This window comes from Aphis gossypii, chromosome 1 (assembly GCF_020184175.1).
Source record: "Aphis gossypii isolate Hap1 chromosome 1, ASM2018417v2, whole genome shotgun sequence".
NCBI lineage: Eukaryota > Metazoa > Arthropoda > Insecta > Hemiptera > Aphididae > Aphis > Aphis gossypii.
The window spans coordinates 58,431,460-58,446,781 of record NC_065530.1 but is presented as its reverse complement, the minus strand read 5'-3'; the positions used below and the strand labels follow the sequence as shown (position 1 = coordinate 58,446,781).

The following is a 15,322-nucleotide window of genomic DNA, read 5'->3' as shown; positions in this document are numbered from 1 at the left end:
TGATAGGTATATAATTATGAATTACTGCAAATTTAACAGAACCGTTAGCAAGACTAAATTAATGTAATGAAATAAAAACGAATTTTGATTACACATTTTTGTACCACAAAATAAACAAAAATTTTTTAACAATATTTTGATTATTTAGTTTCCCACCATGTGCACTAAACATTATTTTGAGATGTAATTTATTATGGTAGGAAGGTAGATGCCTACATAAATTATAAAGAGGGGATTGACAATAGTTTGTGTTTAACTAGGCTTTGGCCTTGACTTAAAATATGTGTCGATAATACGCATCTGTATTTTATGTTCTCCAATTATGTTATACTGTTAGATGCACAACTCTCTGGCTAATAGTTATCACTCATATCAGTTATGAATTGAAGATCAAAGAGAGTGAACTGTTCACGCTCACTGTTTCTAATTGTCTTATTGATACTTTCACACGAAGTTATTCAATTAAAATAAACCTTTTTTTTTTTTGAAATTTTGTCAATGGTTTTTTACATTATACATTACAAATAAAATTATTTAATTTAGAAACTATATAAATTGTAAATAATGTTAATTTCGGTAAACTTTTGTGGTTATTAAATGGTAAAACAAATCAACAAACTTCAATTGTACAACATACAAATAATTCTGTATATAATAAATAATGGTAAGTGTTTTTTTTTGTTTATTACGTATTATTTTTAGTATTTGTTAGTACTATTTTTACTATTTTTACTATAATTTGTATTTTGTAGGTACTTATAAATTATAATAGCAATTATTTTGTAGGTACTCAGTATCGGCGTAACAAATTGTATATAGTTAGATATCTTATAATTTATTATTTCCCAATGCATTTAAAATAATTAGACAATCAGTCAATCAATTATAAGATGTAAGAGGTACATAATATTTTATTATTTAAATCTAAATATTGTATTTAATTTGTTATTTATGTACCTACAATCTACATAATGTATAGACAGTGGACATGCAGTTATTTTTTTTTGTAGTTACCTTATTTTAACTAACAAATATGATGCTATATTATAATTCTTTTTATAAAGATAAAAATACAGAATAATATAGGTAATATATATTAAAATCAAAGATTTAGTTTCACCTTTGTTTTTACCTAAATTGCACTTACAAATTAGGTATAGATTTTATTTTATTTTTAATCTACCTATACCTAATTTTTAAGTGCAATTTATAGGTATAGATTAAAAATAAAATAAAATTGCAGCACTCCTATATATCCAATACAATTTAAGATATCGTAATCAATTGTGTATTATACAATTTACAGTTTGATTTTTAGTAAAACAGAATAATTCAGTAATATGATGCATGATACCTATTTAATTTTATTTAGAAACAAACGAAATTATTTTATGTTAATAATTAAAAATATAATATATTCAACCATAATTATAATAACTTGAATTTGTTACTTTTATACAACGGTTTATTATAATAGGTTACTATAATACTATAATATACCATGCTTTTATATGTAATATTACGCTTTAGCTATACGTAAAGACGTTTCATTTAAAGTGGAACAGTCAAAAGAAACATGTCGTCAATTAAATTTAATGTGGGTACTTTCACGTCTGTGTGTTTTGTTTATTGATGTCTTGTGAAATTGTAATGCCATAAATATTTGTAATTATTCTCTTTGTTTTAAAATCAAAATTTATTGTATATATGTATATATGTTTAATTTACATGATTTCAAACTAATTATTAATATTTTATTTAATATCATGATTATTGTTTTTAATTATTATTAGTATTAATTTAAATTTTTATTGAGTTTCATAATTATATGTGTACCTACTCAATTATCATAACCTACCTATTATTATAGTAGGTAAGTAGATATACCAATTAATGAAGTAAAAAATGTTCAACTATGAATAAAATTCAATAGCTTTAATTTTGATCTTGAATTTTGGGGAATAATATATTCGTTAATATATGTTGTGTGTTTATTTGTGTGTCTGAAGTCATTAAGTCATCGTTGAGCAGAATATTTTCAAATTTAAGGATGGTTTCAATTAAAACACTATCTATAGTTGTTTTTTTATTAGATCAAGTATTATACCCATAGTACTTTTTTTTTTTTTTTAATGTTTTGGTAGGAAAATGATTAACAGAAATGTTTACGATGTACGCAACAAGTTTTTGACAAAATTGTTTGTTTATATATAATTAAAAAATAAATTATTATTATAACTTGACATTTTCATTAGATTTATACTAGTATTTATTAAATAATTAGTAAAAATAAATTATTATTTTTAGATTCATGTAGGTAAAAATGTTTTCTCGATCAAAATGATAATCATAAGATATATTCTTTAAATAGTGTTACTTAATCTTTCAATTTCAAGACCCATGACTTGACAATATTTAATACGAGCTGGTTTAATTCTACGTTGTATTTTCAGAAATTTAAAAATATAGAAAATATATAGGCATTACGCACATTTTTTTTACGCATTTAAAGTTCGAATGTTGATGAAATTTTATATTGTATTAAAAATAAAGATTTTAGGTATAGTTATTTAGTACTTGGTGATTAAAACGTTTTAATCGTAGAAACTTAAAACTTTTCATCATCATTATGTATATTTATGTACACTCTATTTACGATTATCCTTTAAAATTAAATTTTCATAATATTTTGACTGATTTTTACCTTTTTATAACATGAACCAATGCACACTATTTAATACAGTCATTTGTATAATTTTTAGTATACTTACAATTATGTAAAACTATACGAGATATTTTGGCAAGCGCATCAAGTATATTACAAAATACAGTTATCAGATATAGCTATGTTAGGTTACTCAATGAGACACATTTTAAATCTACCTGTATATACTCGTATATATATATTATGTAAACAACAGAGTTAGTTCTGAATTTGTTTTCAATTTCGTAATTTTTTTCTTTTTATTAAACAGTTGTAAGACTTCACAAAAAATAGGGAATGAAATGTTATTATTGTCACTATAATATACCTTGTGTTAAATTATTAAATAGTTACTAATTTAATCATTTTTATTGTTTACATTGTAAAATATTTACGTAATTGAATCGTAACCAATCACATACATTTATCATTATCTTTCCTGTAATATCTTTAGATTCAATTACCAAGAAAACAATCCATTATAGCTATTAGCTAAAAGGTATGTCAATAAATATCAATAATGATGTTAATGTTGTATACATTACATTTAAACGCAAAACTAAATTATAAAAATATTTTTATTATTCTTTATTATACCTATATTGCGTCACTTGCTGATGAAAAAGTTCTTTAAATAAGATACTTATAAATTATAAAAATAATAAATTGATTTTTATTTCTTTTTTCTTTTTAAATACTTACTACATAATTAGTCAAGAGTTTATTGTTTACGTCCTTAAATACCAGTAGGTACTTAATTTATAGATATAATATTAACAATTAAACACCTATATATATTTTTTAAAAACTAAAACAACTAAAAATACTTATAGTTATAATTATTATAATCAATACGGAAATAATTTTCAAACAAATTAACTAGAAAATATAATGTTGATAGAGTCAATTACGCCTTACGGCAATAAACTATGAAAAGGGTAATTATTTAACTAATTTGAAGTAACAACAACAAAATTGTGTAAAATGAGCGATGAGCATCCTCCCGAAAAGTATGCCTTTAAATTTCATAGTAATTTATAAATAATTGTATTATAGGTTCATAATATTATTAGTTAATGTAATAAACTTATTATTCAATATTAATTATAATATTACTTATTAGTAGAATTCATCTACGTATGAAAGTGTTATTATTTACGAATAGGTCAAAACTCTCCGTGAAGATTATTCATAATTCATAAGGTTACTGGTAAACCGGTTTAAATGACACAGTAGTAAGTTATAAATTGTGAGTAAAATTGCTATCACAAAACCTTGACATATTGTGCTCAGTGTTCACCAATTCACCACTACTCCTGTAGCCCATCGTCCACGGATGAGTTTATTTTATTTACATGATATTACATGAATTTACAAGCAGTGGTATATATATATTTTTTTATTAATATATTAATTAGTTTCATCATAAAATAACAATATAGGAAAAACAATAACATTTTATAATATTATCAATCCCTTTTAAGCGTAGATTGTGTTAGGGATTGAAAGTATATACATTTAGAATTTTAAAATTAGGTAGGTACATTACATTAAATTTAATAAATAAATGAATAGATAAGTAAATAAAAAACAAAAAATAATACACAATATCTGTACATATTATAAAAAATTATTTACAAACAAAAGGAAGTAAGTAATAAAGCAATTCAAATTTAAACTAATTCTGAGAATAACCAATAATAAATAATTTTTTTAACACTATACCTTGATGTATTATTATTATTATTTTTTTTTTTTTGATACTCATATGGCATCAAACTAATAAGTAGGCCTTAAATAGTTAATAAATGACTGACCAAAAGGTTTTTTTGTATATTTGACAGTGATATTTTTTAGTCTATTTTCTATTTTGTTTTTATTAACGAGACTACTCGTTTTAGAATACAAGTCGAAATAATACTTCAATTTCAAACTTAGGAGGGTTTTTGATAGAAAATGGAATATCCTTGGTGCATTATAGAGGTCAAAAGTAGAAGAATTTTCCAACAGTTTTAAAAAATAATCGGGAAAAACAAAATAAAGTGACGGAATAATGGGAATTTTCACGCAAAACCAGTTATTAAAAAATTCGATTAGTAACTCAAAAACTTATAAATGTAAATATTTGAAATTTTCATCAAATATTTATAATTGTGTTATCTATATACGGTTTAATTTTCAAAATATTCTGGCTTTTTTTGAGCTATTTATAGTCAACTGAAATTTTCGATTTTTTAAGTATTTTTTTTTTTTTTTTTTTAAATAAAAATCATTAGTCACAATTTTTTTTTACAATAGTTTTAAGTTTAAATATTGACAAAATTCGTCAAAACCATAAATATTTACAAATTATTTTGTAGTAAAAAATTTATAAAAAATTTTGTATAAGTAGCTAAGAGATGAAAATTTAATACAAGATTTTATGATTTTATTTTAAGAATATATCGTACGAATAGTTTGATTAGGTATCAAGTTTTTTAGTTTAATTATACATTTATAAGTTAGCTCATAGCTTTCCTACTATATTATACAAATGTAGATGCCATTTTAAATTGTTATGAAAAATTATACCTAAATATCGTACTCTTGAAACAATTTTAATATTTTTACAAGTGTATACGTTGAATATTTTACTGTTATTGCAGCAATATATTATTATTGAATTGACATTGGTGAAAATCTTATTTATGGGAAAAGTTATTTTTATTATTTAATATTAGATTTCTATCACAAAGGCATTTATGAACTCAACTTATACCAATTGTAATTTTTTGCTTTGAAATGAACTTCTTCCCACAATCTGGCCGTGAAAAGTAAACAGGTATCATCAGCGTACGAAACTACCCGACCATTCAATTTTAGGTCGAATACCTAGTTTAATGTATATAATATAAACAAAGTAGTAGGTATCTAGGCGGAGTAGGACACAGTCTTTATCACAAGTACGGGTTTGGTAACGTGGTGATGTCCTCTACATTTATTTTCTATTTAAAAGATATATACAATCGTAGGGTACATACGCTACATACGCTGGAATAAAATAAAATGTTTGCTGGTTGATTATATTATAAGACTATTATGAAAAAATTACTAATTAGTAGAAGCTATCGTATACAGTATATAGAGATGCTTGATATTTTTTATTTTAGAATTTTGTTGGTTGATAATTCGTGGAGTTGTGTGAGTCATTAGATGGGCTTTGAATCGTTTATTGAAGCGTTTTGCTTTTATTCTTAAAACAAATTTCAGACGCATATCAGTGTGTCAAATGGTGTGATGTATGTGGATAATCTAATAAATATGGAGAAAATTTTTTTATTTTCCATTTATTATTATAAAATGACTCCCTTTATATTTAAAAACTAAAATTATACACGACAGTGTAGTCATTATAATATTATAGGTATTTAAACAGATAGATAAATATAAATAATTTTAACAAATAAAAGTAAATAATGTTATACATTTATTAAGATATCACAATTATTTTACTTAAATGTATATATTGTATAGCGTTAATGATTAATTTATATTTGATTAATATCTGTACAGGCGTACCCAAAGTCAGTGTGGTTTATCATCTGCACAGAATTTTGTGAACGATTTTCCTACTATGGACTTCGAAGTATACTTACCTATTTTTTTATTTAATAGTAAAAATATTATTTGTTTGTTTTTCTCAATAATGAATGTATTTTCTTGTGTATTAGCTGTTTTAGTATTATATCTTACATCAATACTGCAATATGATGAAGACGAATCAACAATTATTTATCATATGGCTGTCTTTATGGCATATTTTTCACCGCTATTTGGAGCTATTTTATCCGATTCTTTCTTAGGAAAATTCAAGTAAGTAGCATATTAAAAGTTAGTTATTTTAAACTAATTAAAAAAAATTTAAAAAAAATTATAACTGATAATTAGAGTCAGATTTTGGAGGTATTAGATTTTTTTCTTTTGGCATGAAACTATACATAATTTATAAATTTGGTTAACTCTTGTATGAAATGATTCACGAAATTTTATTTTGTTTTTTATTAAATTAGCTAAATGTCAATTTAGTCTTTTTAAAATTTAAATTGACTTATGCAGTCTTTAAGTAAAGCATTTTTTTAGTTGTTTCTGTTTCTGTTTTAATATTTATTATTTAATTATGGGGCTCATCACAAACTTTCAACACAAAATCACTTTTCATTATTCCTTTTTAATATAACATTTATCATTTATCATCTCACTGTAAAATCTTAACGATACAATATATACAATTCCAATGTAGATACAAATAGCACTACCTACGTCTTTAAAATCCAATTTTTTCCATTACTTATTTTTTGCTAAAACTGTTAAAAATTTTACAATAAAATATTCTAAATCAATAAACAATTACTTGACCCCGGGCCCCGAATAACTTATTTTATACCTGCATAGGTACTTTAGTAGGGCGATTGTAAACTCTCCCGATGGTACTCTCCCGGGTCTACTCCAATACTACCTGACAGAAACGTGTAAACTCTCCCGGATTTATTCCTGTACTACCTAACGGAAATATGTAAACTCTCCCGGGTCTTGTAAAAATCATAAAATAAATTTAATATACATTTAAGTTGCGTTTAAAAATAGTCAATCATATATAATAATAATTACAATATAAATTAATGTCTTTAGCTGCTATGAACATGATATTATAGTCAAAATACAATAAAAAATAAAATTTCATAAAATCCAATATAGGTACATTTAAGTTTCTTTTAAAAATATTCAATAATAATAATATAAGTTACAAATACAAAATATACGTAAAAATGTCCAACTCGTAGTGTAGCAATAACATTTAAAACAACTCGGGAGAGCTTACATACTTCCTACAGGTAACTATAAAGTTGACCCGGGAGAGTTTACATATTTACTTCAGGTAAACATAATTTTGACCCGGAAGAGTTTACATGCGGGAGAGTTTACTATTTTTAAAAATCGGGATAGTTTACCATAAAATCGGGAGAGTTTACCACCGCCCCTTTAGTATGTATCGATTGTAAATGTATGATTATTAATTTGTTTTATAATAAAAATAAGATATAATTATATGCAAAATATTTATTATATTTATGTATTCTTTTTTCAGAACTATAGTATATCTTTCACTAATTTATGCAGTTGGAAATTTAGTCATAACTGGATCGTCTTTGGCAGCTTCATTTAGCTTAAATAACCAAAGGTAAAAATAAATAATAATATATGTATTATAAAAAACATTTTTTGTTTTATTATAATAATATATTATTAAATGCAATATTATTTTAAAAATAAATATTAAAAAAAAATATATGTATTTTATATTATAAACAATAGTTTTTAGTTTAAAAAACCAATTTGTATTGAATATTATTTTGTTGGTATATCATACATTTACAATGATTTGAATGTTACACTATCAATGAATTCTCTAAAACTTTTAATGAATTGTTATAGTTTACACAGTAGTGATTAAAAACATCAAAATTAAATACTTCAATGCTATATTTTATTGTTTTATAATTAGTAATTTAAACCATCATTAAGGTTATCATTAAGTGGATATTTAAATGGATCTATAAATGTATTTATATCACTTCTGTTTTAACAATTTTAATAATATATGCTATAATAGAATTAATACATCAATATTATAATTTATCAATACTAATAATTCGTGATACGTAATGACTAATAAATAATTTCTAGAACTATCAATTAATGTCTATTCAAAAAATTTTTTCCAAATTTTTTATAATAGGTTTATTATAGAATTAGAAATAGTTCGTACTTAATAGGTTCTTCTAATAAATACGGTACGTATAATATTATATATAGGTACGTACTGGCTAGTGGTTATCAAGTGGTATTAGTGTTGTATTTTTTTTTATTTTACATACATTTTTGAGGGGACATTACAAATTAAAATGTTTTGTATACCTGCGTAGTTTTATATCATATTTTTTTATTATTATGATTGAGATTTACCTAAAACAGTGTTTCTCAAACCTTTTGCAATGGCAACCCATAAATTTAATCTTTATTGGGTACGTGACTCCCTACTAAAAAAAAACATTAAGTATGCCATAAATAAATAATATTTTTATAATAATCAATTTTATCATTGAATTTTTATAAAATACAATACTCAATAATAAATAAATAAAATAAATTTTATAAAAATTCAAAAAAAAAAAAGAAAATAGTAAAGTATGAAAATTGCATAATTTATTTTTAACCATTATTTTATTAACCGTACTTAATCATTTTGTCGAGTCGCGACCCATCAAAAAAATTTCGCGACCTATAGTTTGGGAAACGCTGACCTAAACTATGAATTATTTTAATCTATAATATAATTATAAATTATAATATGTTATTTTAAAGTAATGTCTTATTATTTTATAGGTACTTAGCACTCTTGGGTTTAGTTTTAATCGCAATTGGAACAGGTGGAATAAAACCATGTGTTTCATCATTTGGTGGCGATCAATTTGATCTTCCTGCACAAGAAGTGTATCTACAGAAATTCTTTTCCATATTTTACTTTTCTATCAACGCAGGTTCTCTTATATCAACATCAGTAACACCGGAGCTAAGAAAAGGTGTTCAATGTTTCGGCCAAACTTCATGTTTCCCCTTAGCTTTTGGTGTACCAGCTGTGCTAATGCTTGTAGCAATTTGTAAGTAATATTTATACTAATATTTTCGAGTAAAATTATTTTCTACTTTGAATAATTTTTACAGAGTGTATATACCATTAATTAAACAAATCATTAATGATGAACGATGCAGTAAACTTTGCATTTTTATAGTGGCGTAGTTATTGCTGCTTAATAATTTAAGCCTTTACCTATTAGTAATTCATAAATTTATACAATTGTGTTTCTTTACATTAATGTCTCATATCTGTTTTTATTTCAAACTAGTTATTTTCATTAGCGGTAAACGATTATATAAGATAAAAAAGCCAGAATCGAACGTCATTGTAACATCTTTTTCGTGTATTTATGTAAGTTTTTATTTTCATAAAAATGTAATTCATTCTAATAATGATTAAAATACTAACAATCTGAAATACAATACCTGAAACTTACATAATAATTATTTAAATATTTATTTATACTATGATAGGTACAGAATTACTGGTTTATTTTGATACATTTATTATATTATAATATAAATACCACTTTATTTACTTATTTTAGCATGCAATAAAAAGAAGACTATCACATGTTTCGTCAAATACCAAAAAAGTTCATTGGTTAAATTATGCAGATGACAAATTTTCAGAAAAAGAAATTTCAGATATACGCTCCGCTTTAGATGTAATATATTTATTTATTCCATTTCCATTCTTCTGGGCTTTATTTGATCAACAAGTAAGAATTACTGATATTTATCATTATTAATCTAATGAATAATTTTATAATTCAGATAAACGGCTAATTATTTATATTATTCATATAAATTAACTAAATAACTATGGTATTAAGTAGTTAATCTATTTTATTTTTTAAATGAACTGATTTATTACTTTATAATTCATTAATTTAAATATCTACATTAAAGTACAGATATATTAATTTACCTAACAAAACTTTTACCTACTTAGAAATTAAATTATTATTTAAATTAATCAATTTAAATATCTATAATAATTTTATATTCAAAAAAAAAAAAAATATAATAACAAAATTCTATAGAACACTACTTATTTATTTTATTTATATTTCTTCTAGCTTTAATATAAAGTATACACTGTAATATATTTTGTTGAAAATCTTATAGGGTTCTCGCTGGACATTACAAGCTACTTTAATGAACGGTAGGATTGATTTTCTCAACTGGACAATGAAGCCTGATCAAATGCAAGTGATGAATCCACTTCTTGTTTTATTGTTTATTCCATTTTTCGAAACTGCTGTTTATCCTATATTAGCTAAGATCGGTATTAAAAAACCATTACAAAAAATCGCATTAGGTGGCTTTCTCGCCGCTTTAGCTTTTGTTCTATCAGCTGTTGTACAAACCAAGATTATTGTAAGTACCTATAAAATATTACATCATAGTGTGAATGTGAAATGTTAAGTACTTATAGTTAATAATTAGTTAGAGTTAAATTAAATTTTGGATAAAGAACATATAATATTATAACGTTTAAGTTTCAATATAGACGTATAACGAACATAATTTAGACTGTATGTAATGAAAATTAGTACAAACCGATCAGCTCGGTGGTAGTTTTGTGTTAAAGTTTAGTATAATAGACTTACTATTTATTTTACACAGATAAATACTAAAAATAGAAATGGCGTAATTTTAAGTAGGTATACCTATAAAAAAATAATATATTTTAGTTTTTAAATGCAATAAAAAATGTTTATAATATTTAAATAATTATATAAGCACTAATTATATTAAATTAAAAGTTGTTGAATCGAATGTTCCCAAATTTAATGTCACAGTTTATTCACAACACACCACATTAAATGAACTGAAGTAGGTAAGACGTGTGTGCCTCTATCTGATTTTTTTTTTAATTTCAAGCTTTATACTTTTTATTATTTTATAAGAAATAGTTTTAATAATACTAAAAACTATCTGTTTATAATTTAATAAATTGTTGTGATGGCTTATTATTCAGTGAATATTCTATATCTATATTCATTATCTCGAAAAGTACCAAGTAACGTTATTCAAACAACTTTTTTCCATTACTAAAATATTTTTTCTTTATATTATCAAAGTATACATCGAGGTTCTCAATAAAAAAATTAATTCTGTTTTAGGATATAAAAAAACGTTGTTCTTGAAAAAGTATAATATTTAAATATATAGCGATAAGAATACCTAGTAAAAATATTGTTTTATAAGTATAAAAAATATTTTTATACTTCGACAATTATTAAGATAATGAATATTTATTGTTAAAAGAATCACCGTATTAAGTATAAGTACATTTTATTTTTAGATTAATTTTGGAGTTTCAGTTATTCATACATATTCGTATATTAAAATTTTAATTAAAACGTGATTTAATATTTTAGGGTGAATCAATCCAAATACCAGCTGGTGAAGGTCAATTAAGAATTTATAATGGATTCGATTGTAATATAACAATAAATTCAACAAACTTACCCGTTCACAAATTAAACTCTCTTGAAACATTAGAGTTAATATATAAACCAGCTTCTAACGAAAATTCATTTCCCATCGTTTTCATAGCTGATCCTTCATGTTCTCCAAATTTATCAACATTAAATTTGACAAGTAGTGTTTCCATAGTAGAAGGAAAGGTTGGTTCGATAAAATATTTTAAATAGGGCATAGTTTATTTAATTATTCATAGATATGTAACAATTAACTCAATTATTATTAAAACTTACAGGCAACGTCATATTTTTTAACTCGTGCAAAAGATAAACTTGAATTAAAAAGAATTGGTCATGTTGATGATTTAGCTAAACCTAAAAACGGAAATCCAATTTTAAGGTAAATTAATTTTAGATTACACTTACAATTGTATGTTATTTTAAACCAAATTGTTCTTATAGAATTTTAAACAGTGATGATTTATCTAATAAAACTTTGATTCTCAAAGAGAAAGAAAGCAAAAACACAGCAATTAAAATTAATATAAAATCTTTAATAACAAACACAGTACCTATTGGAAAGTAAGTTATAAATAATATTGTTTTGTATTTTATAGTTAACTGTTTAAAATTAATTTTTAGAATTTAATTATTTTCAAATTGCATAATTGTTTTAACGACTGTTAATGTATCTTACATTGCGTATAATAGGCTAAGCCACTTCAAACATCTCTCCTTCTCTCGTCAACGCCTATAAATGGATGTTACTAATATTTTAATGGGATAATTAAAAGTATATATATATTTTAAACGTATTAAAAAAATCTTGAATAGGTATTTCTAACTTTGAGATTTAAAAAAAATCATCATGACAGTATGTATAGTTTATTTTCTCAAAAAAAGAGTATTTTTTGGACACCTATACAATTATAATTTTTTTTAAAGATATCGGTGTTTTTAGATTTATACATATTATGATTTATAAAGCAAAATATGGACATGTAATATGTAGATGTAAATTTAAAATTAAAAAATTTAATTATGTTTTTAGAAAATATTATCATAATTTATAACTTAAAACAATATAATATAATATTGAACTTTTTAGAGCAGTTTATTGATTAGTTGAATTAACTATAATATTTATTAACAAATACAATTTAGATTTTGAAAAATGTTATTAGTTATTACAAATATATTAATTAATAATTAGCATTGAATCACTAAATTTTGGATATATATTAGTTTACCTAGCAGTTAAACAAATTTTGATTATAAATGATGGTTGATTAGTTTTTATAAGACAAATATATACGAGTATATAATATACTGTAATCCACATGAATGTTTTTATACATTTTTTAAAGTGTTAACATTTTTGAAAATATTTTTTTTTTTACATTATTTAATACCATTGCAAAATAACATAAAAAAAAAGTACTTTTGATTTTTTGCCAGGTATTTTTTTTTAGTTTACTTTTTTAAATGACTGCATTTTTAATTTCAGGTATTTTTGATATTAATTAATATAATACTGTATAGTAAATTTTATAAAAAATGTATTTTTATAAAACTTAAATTTTTCAAAATACTGATTGTGACACTTTAAATACATCACCTTTAATTTTATTGGACCAATATCTTCGGTAACTATATTGAGCCATTAGTTATGAATTGTGACTACTGTAGTCTTTTTAACAGTAAATTTTGGTAAATAATAATAAAATTATATATGTATATTGAATTATAAATCTTTTATAGAGATAAAAATGGCAAACAGAGAATAAATTTATTTGCATACATATTTATAGGTACTTGTAATTCATTTATCATAAAAAAATGTTTAATTCAATGAAAGTAATAAGTATCATGTAGGTACTTCTATAGTTTAAATAAATAGGTTAGTAATAATAGGTAATAATAATACACGATTACATAACAAGTGTGTTTGCTTAAATTAAAATCCTTGTTATATAGCTATTTTGATAATCGATATAAGTATTCATAAAACATCTAATGTATTTAATCCTTATATACAACTTTTTAGATATAAAGCCTTTTTAGACAACGAATTTCTTTCGGATTTAAATTTTTCACCAGCTAGTGTAAACACACTTGTATTACAACGTAGTTCAGAACATATAGTAAGTATTTGTTGATTTCATAATTATATTTTTTACTTTTTAATATATTGAATTATTTTAATTCATTGAAAATATATAATTTTAGGATTCAAATTTTATAGTCTTGGAGAAAGGTAATTTTATTCATATAGCATGGCAATTACCTCAAATTATTGTAATGACCGCTGCAGAGATTATGTTCTCAATTACGACGTTAGAATTTGCATTTACTCAAGTAAATTTATTTTTAATCATTATTATGCTATAAATTTTAAGTATATAATATACTGAATAGAATTATTATTTTAAAGGCACCTACAAGTATGAAATCCTTATTGGCAGCAGTTAATTTGTTAACGGTAGCGTTTGGAAATCTTATAGTAGTGATTGTGTCTGAAGTACGATTTTTCGAAAATCAAGTACGTCAAAATAATAATATAATATATTATGTTCGTTTAGTACCTCCAATTCTATGAATTTATTTTATAACTTAATTTTTTCTAGGCCTATGAATATTTGCTGTTTGCTGGACTAATGGTGCTCGATATGATAATATTTATTTTAATGAGCTTTACGTATAAATATAAAAATTTGAATGATCCCGTGTCCATTCCACACAACGAGCAAAACAAGCAAAATTAAAGGTATACTATTTTTTATATTGTATGATATTGCAGATAATTTTTTGTTGTTTATTTTATGTGTACATTTTAAGTATAAGCTGTAATTCAAATTCCTGTATACACATAGTTTTATTATGTATATATTTAATATTAGTATTACATAAATAATTTAAATTTTCTATAATTATATTATACATTATGTATTTTAAGCAATGTATTATTATTCTATGAATAAATATGAAAGCTGATGAAAATATATTTTAAAAATAAATAAAATGTAATGTATTAATATTTATTAATTAAAATTTTATATTGTATTTAAATAATCAAAAATTACATGTAAAAACAAAGATGAAATCATATGTTTTATTAAATAACAAAAATAATCTTTATTGTTTGTTTTAAGTTATTTATAACTGCCTACATATTGGTATATGACGTATAGCTATATATAACCTATTTAAATTTTAGTAATTTAAATTGTAGTTTAATAGATAACTATACATTATTGTGTATGTTGGTAGTTAGACAAAATATATTTTTGTCAATAATTAAAATATAGTTTTCTGTTTTACGACCACCAATCAAATAATTGACAACAAATATTATAAATTTATAAATAGGTTTTAATAATTTTCGATGTATATAATATAAAGTAAACTAAAGTAACATAAAGTAATAATAATCTTTTATTTTGGTCGAAAAGGAAATTAACCTTTTTTAAAATTTGGTTGAAAAGGGTCTCGTCCAATTGACTACACA

At 22.9% G+C, this 15,322-nt stretch overlaps 1 protein-coding gene across 1 annotated transcript; it reads left to right on the top strand.

Moving 5' to 3' along the window:
• The first annotated feature begins 359 nt into the window (after positions 1-359).
• Positions 360-14,698, top strand: LOC114124409 (peptide transporter family 1-like). The gene is made up of 15 exons (XM_027987655.2): positions 360-664; positions 6,257-6,329; positions 6,415-6,556; positions 7,830-7,922; positions 9,128-9,402; positions 9,649-9,731; positions 9,928-10,101; positions 10,511-10,762; positions 11,770-12,018; positions 12,111-12,214; positions 12,277-12,396; positions 13,862-13,958; positions 14,044-14,172; positions 14,249-14,356; positions 14,442-14,698. Exons 1-15 carry the CDS (start codon positions 662-664, stop codon positions 14,577-14,579), a joined length of 2,040 nt encoding a protein of 679 aa, XP_027843456.2. The 5' UTR covers positions 360-661; the 3' UTR covers positions 14,580-14,698.
• Positions 14,699-15,322: the final 624 nt, after the last annotated feature.

What these genes read in the sequence shown, in the direction of transcription:
- LOC114124409 (XM_027987655.2), top strand. An exon ending in TTCCTACTATGGACTTCGAA is followed by an intron (nt 6,330 to 6,414) that starts GTATACTTACCT and finishes CTTGTGTATTAG; the next exon opens with CTGTTTTAGTATTATATCTT. An exon ending in GGGCTTTATTTGATCAACAA is followed by an intron (nt 10,102 to 10,510) that starts GTAAGAATTACT and finishes AAAATCTTATAG; the next exon opens with GGTTCTCGCTGGACATTACA.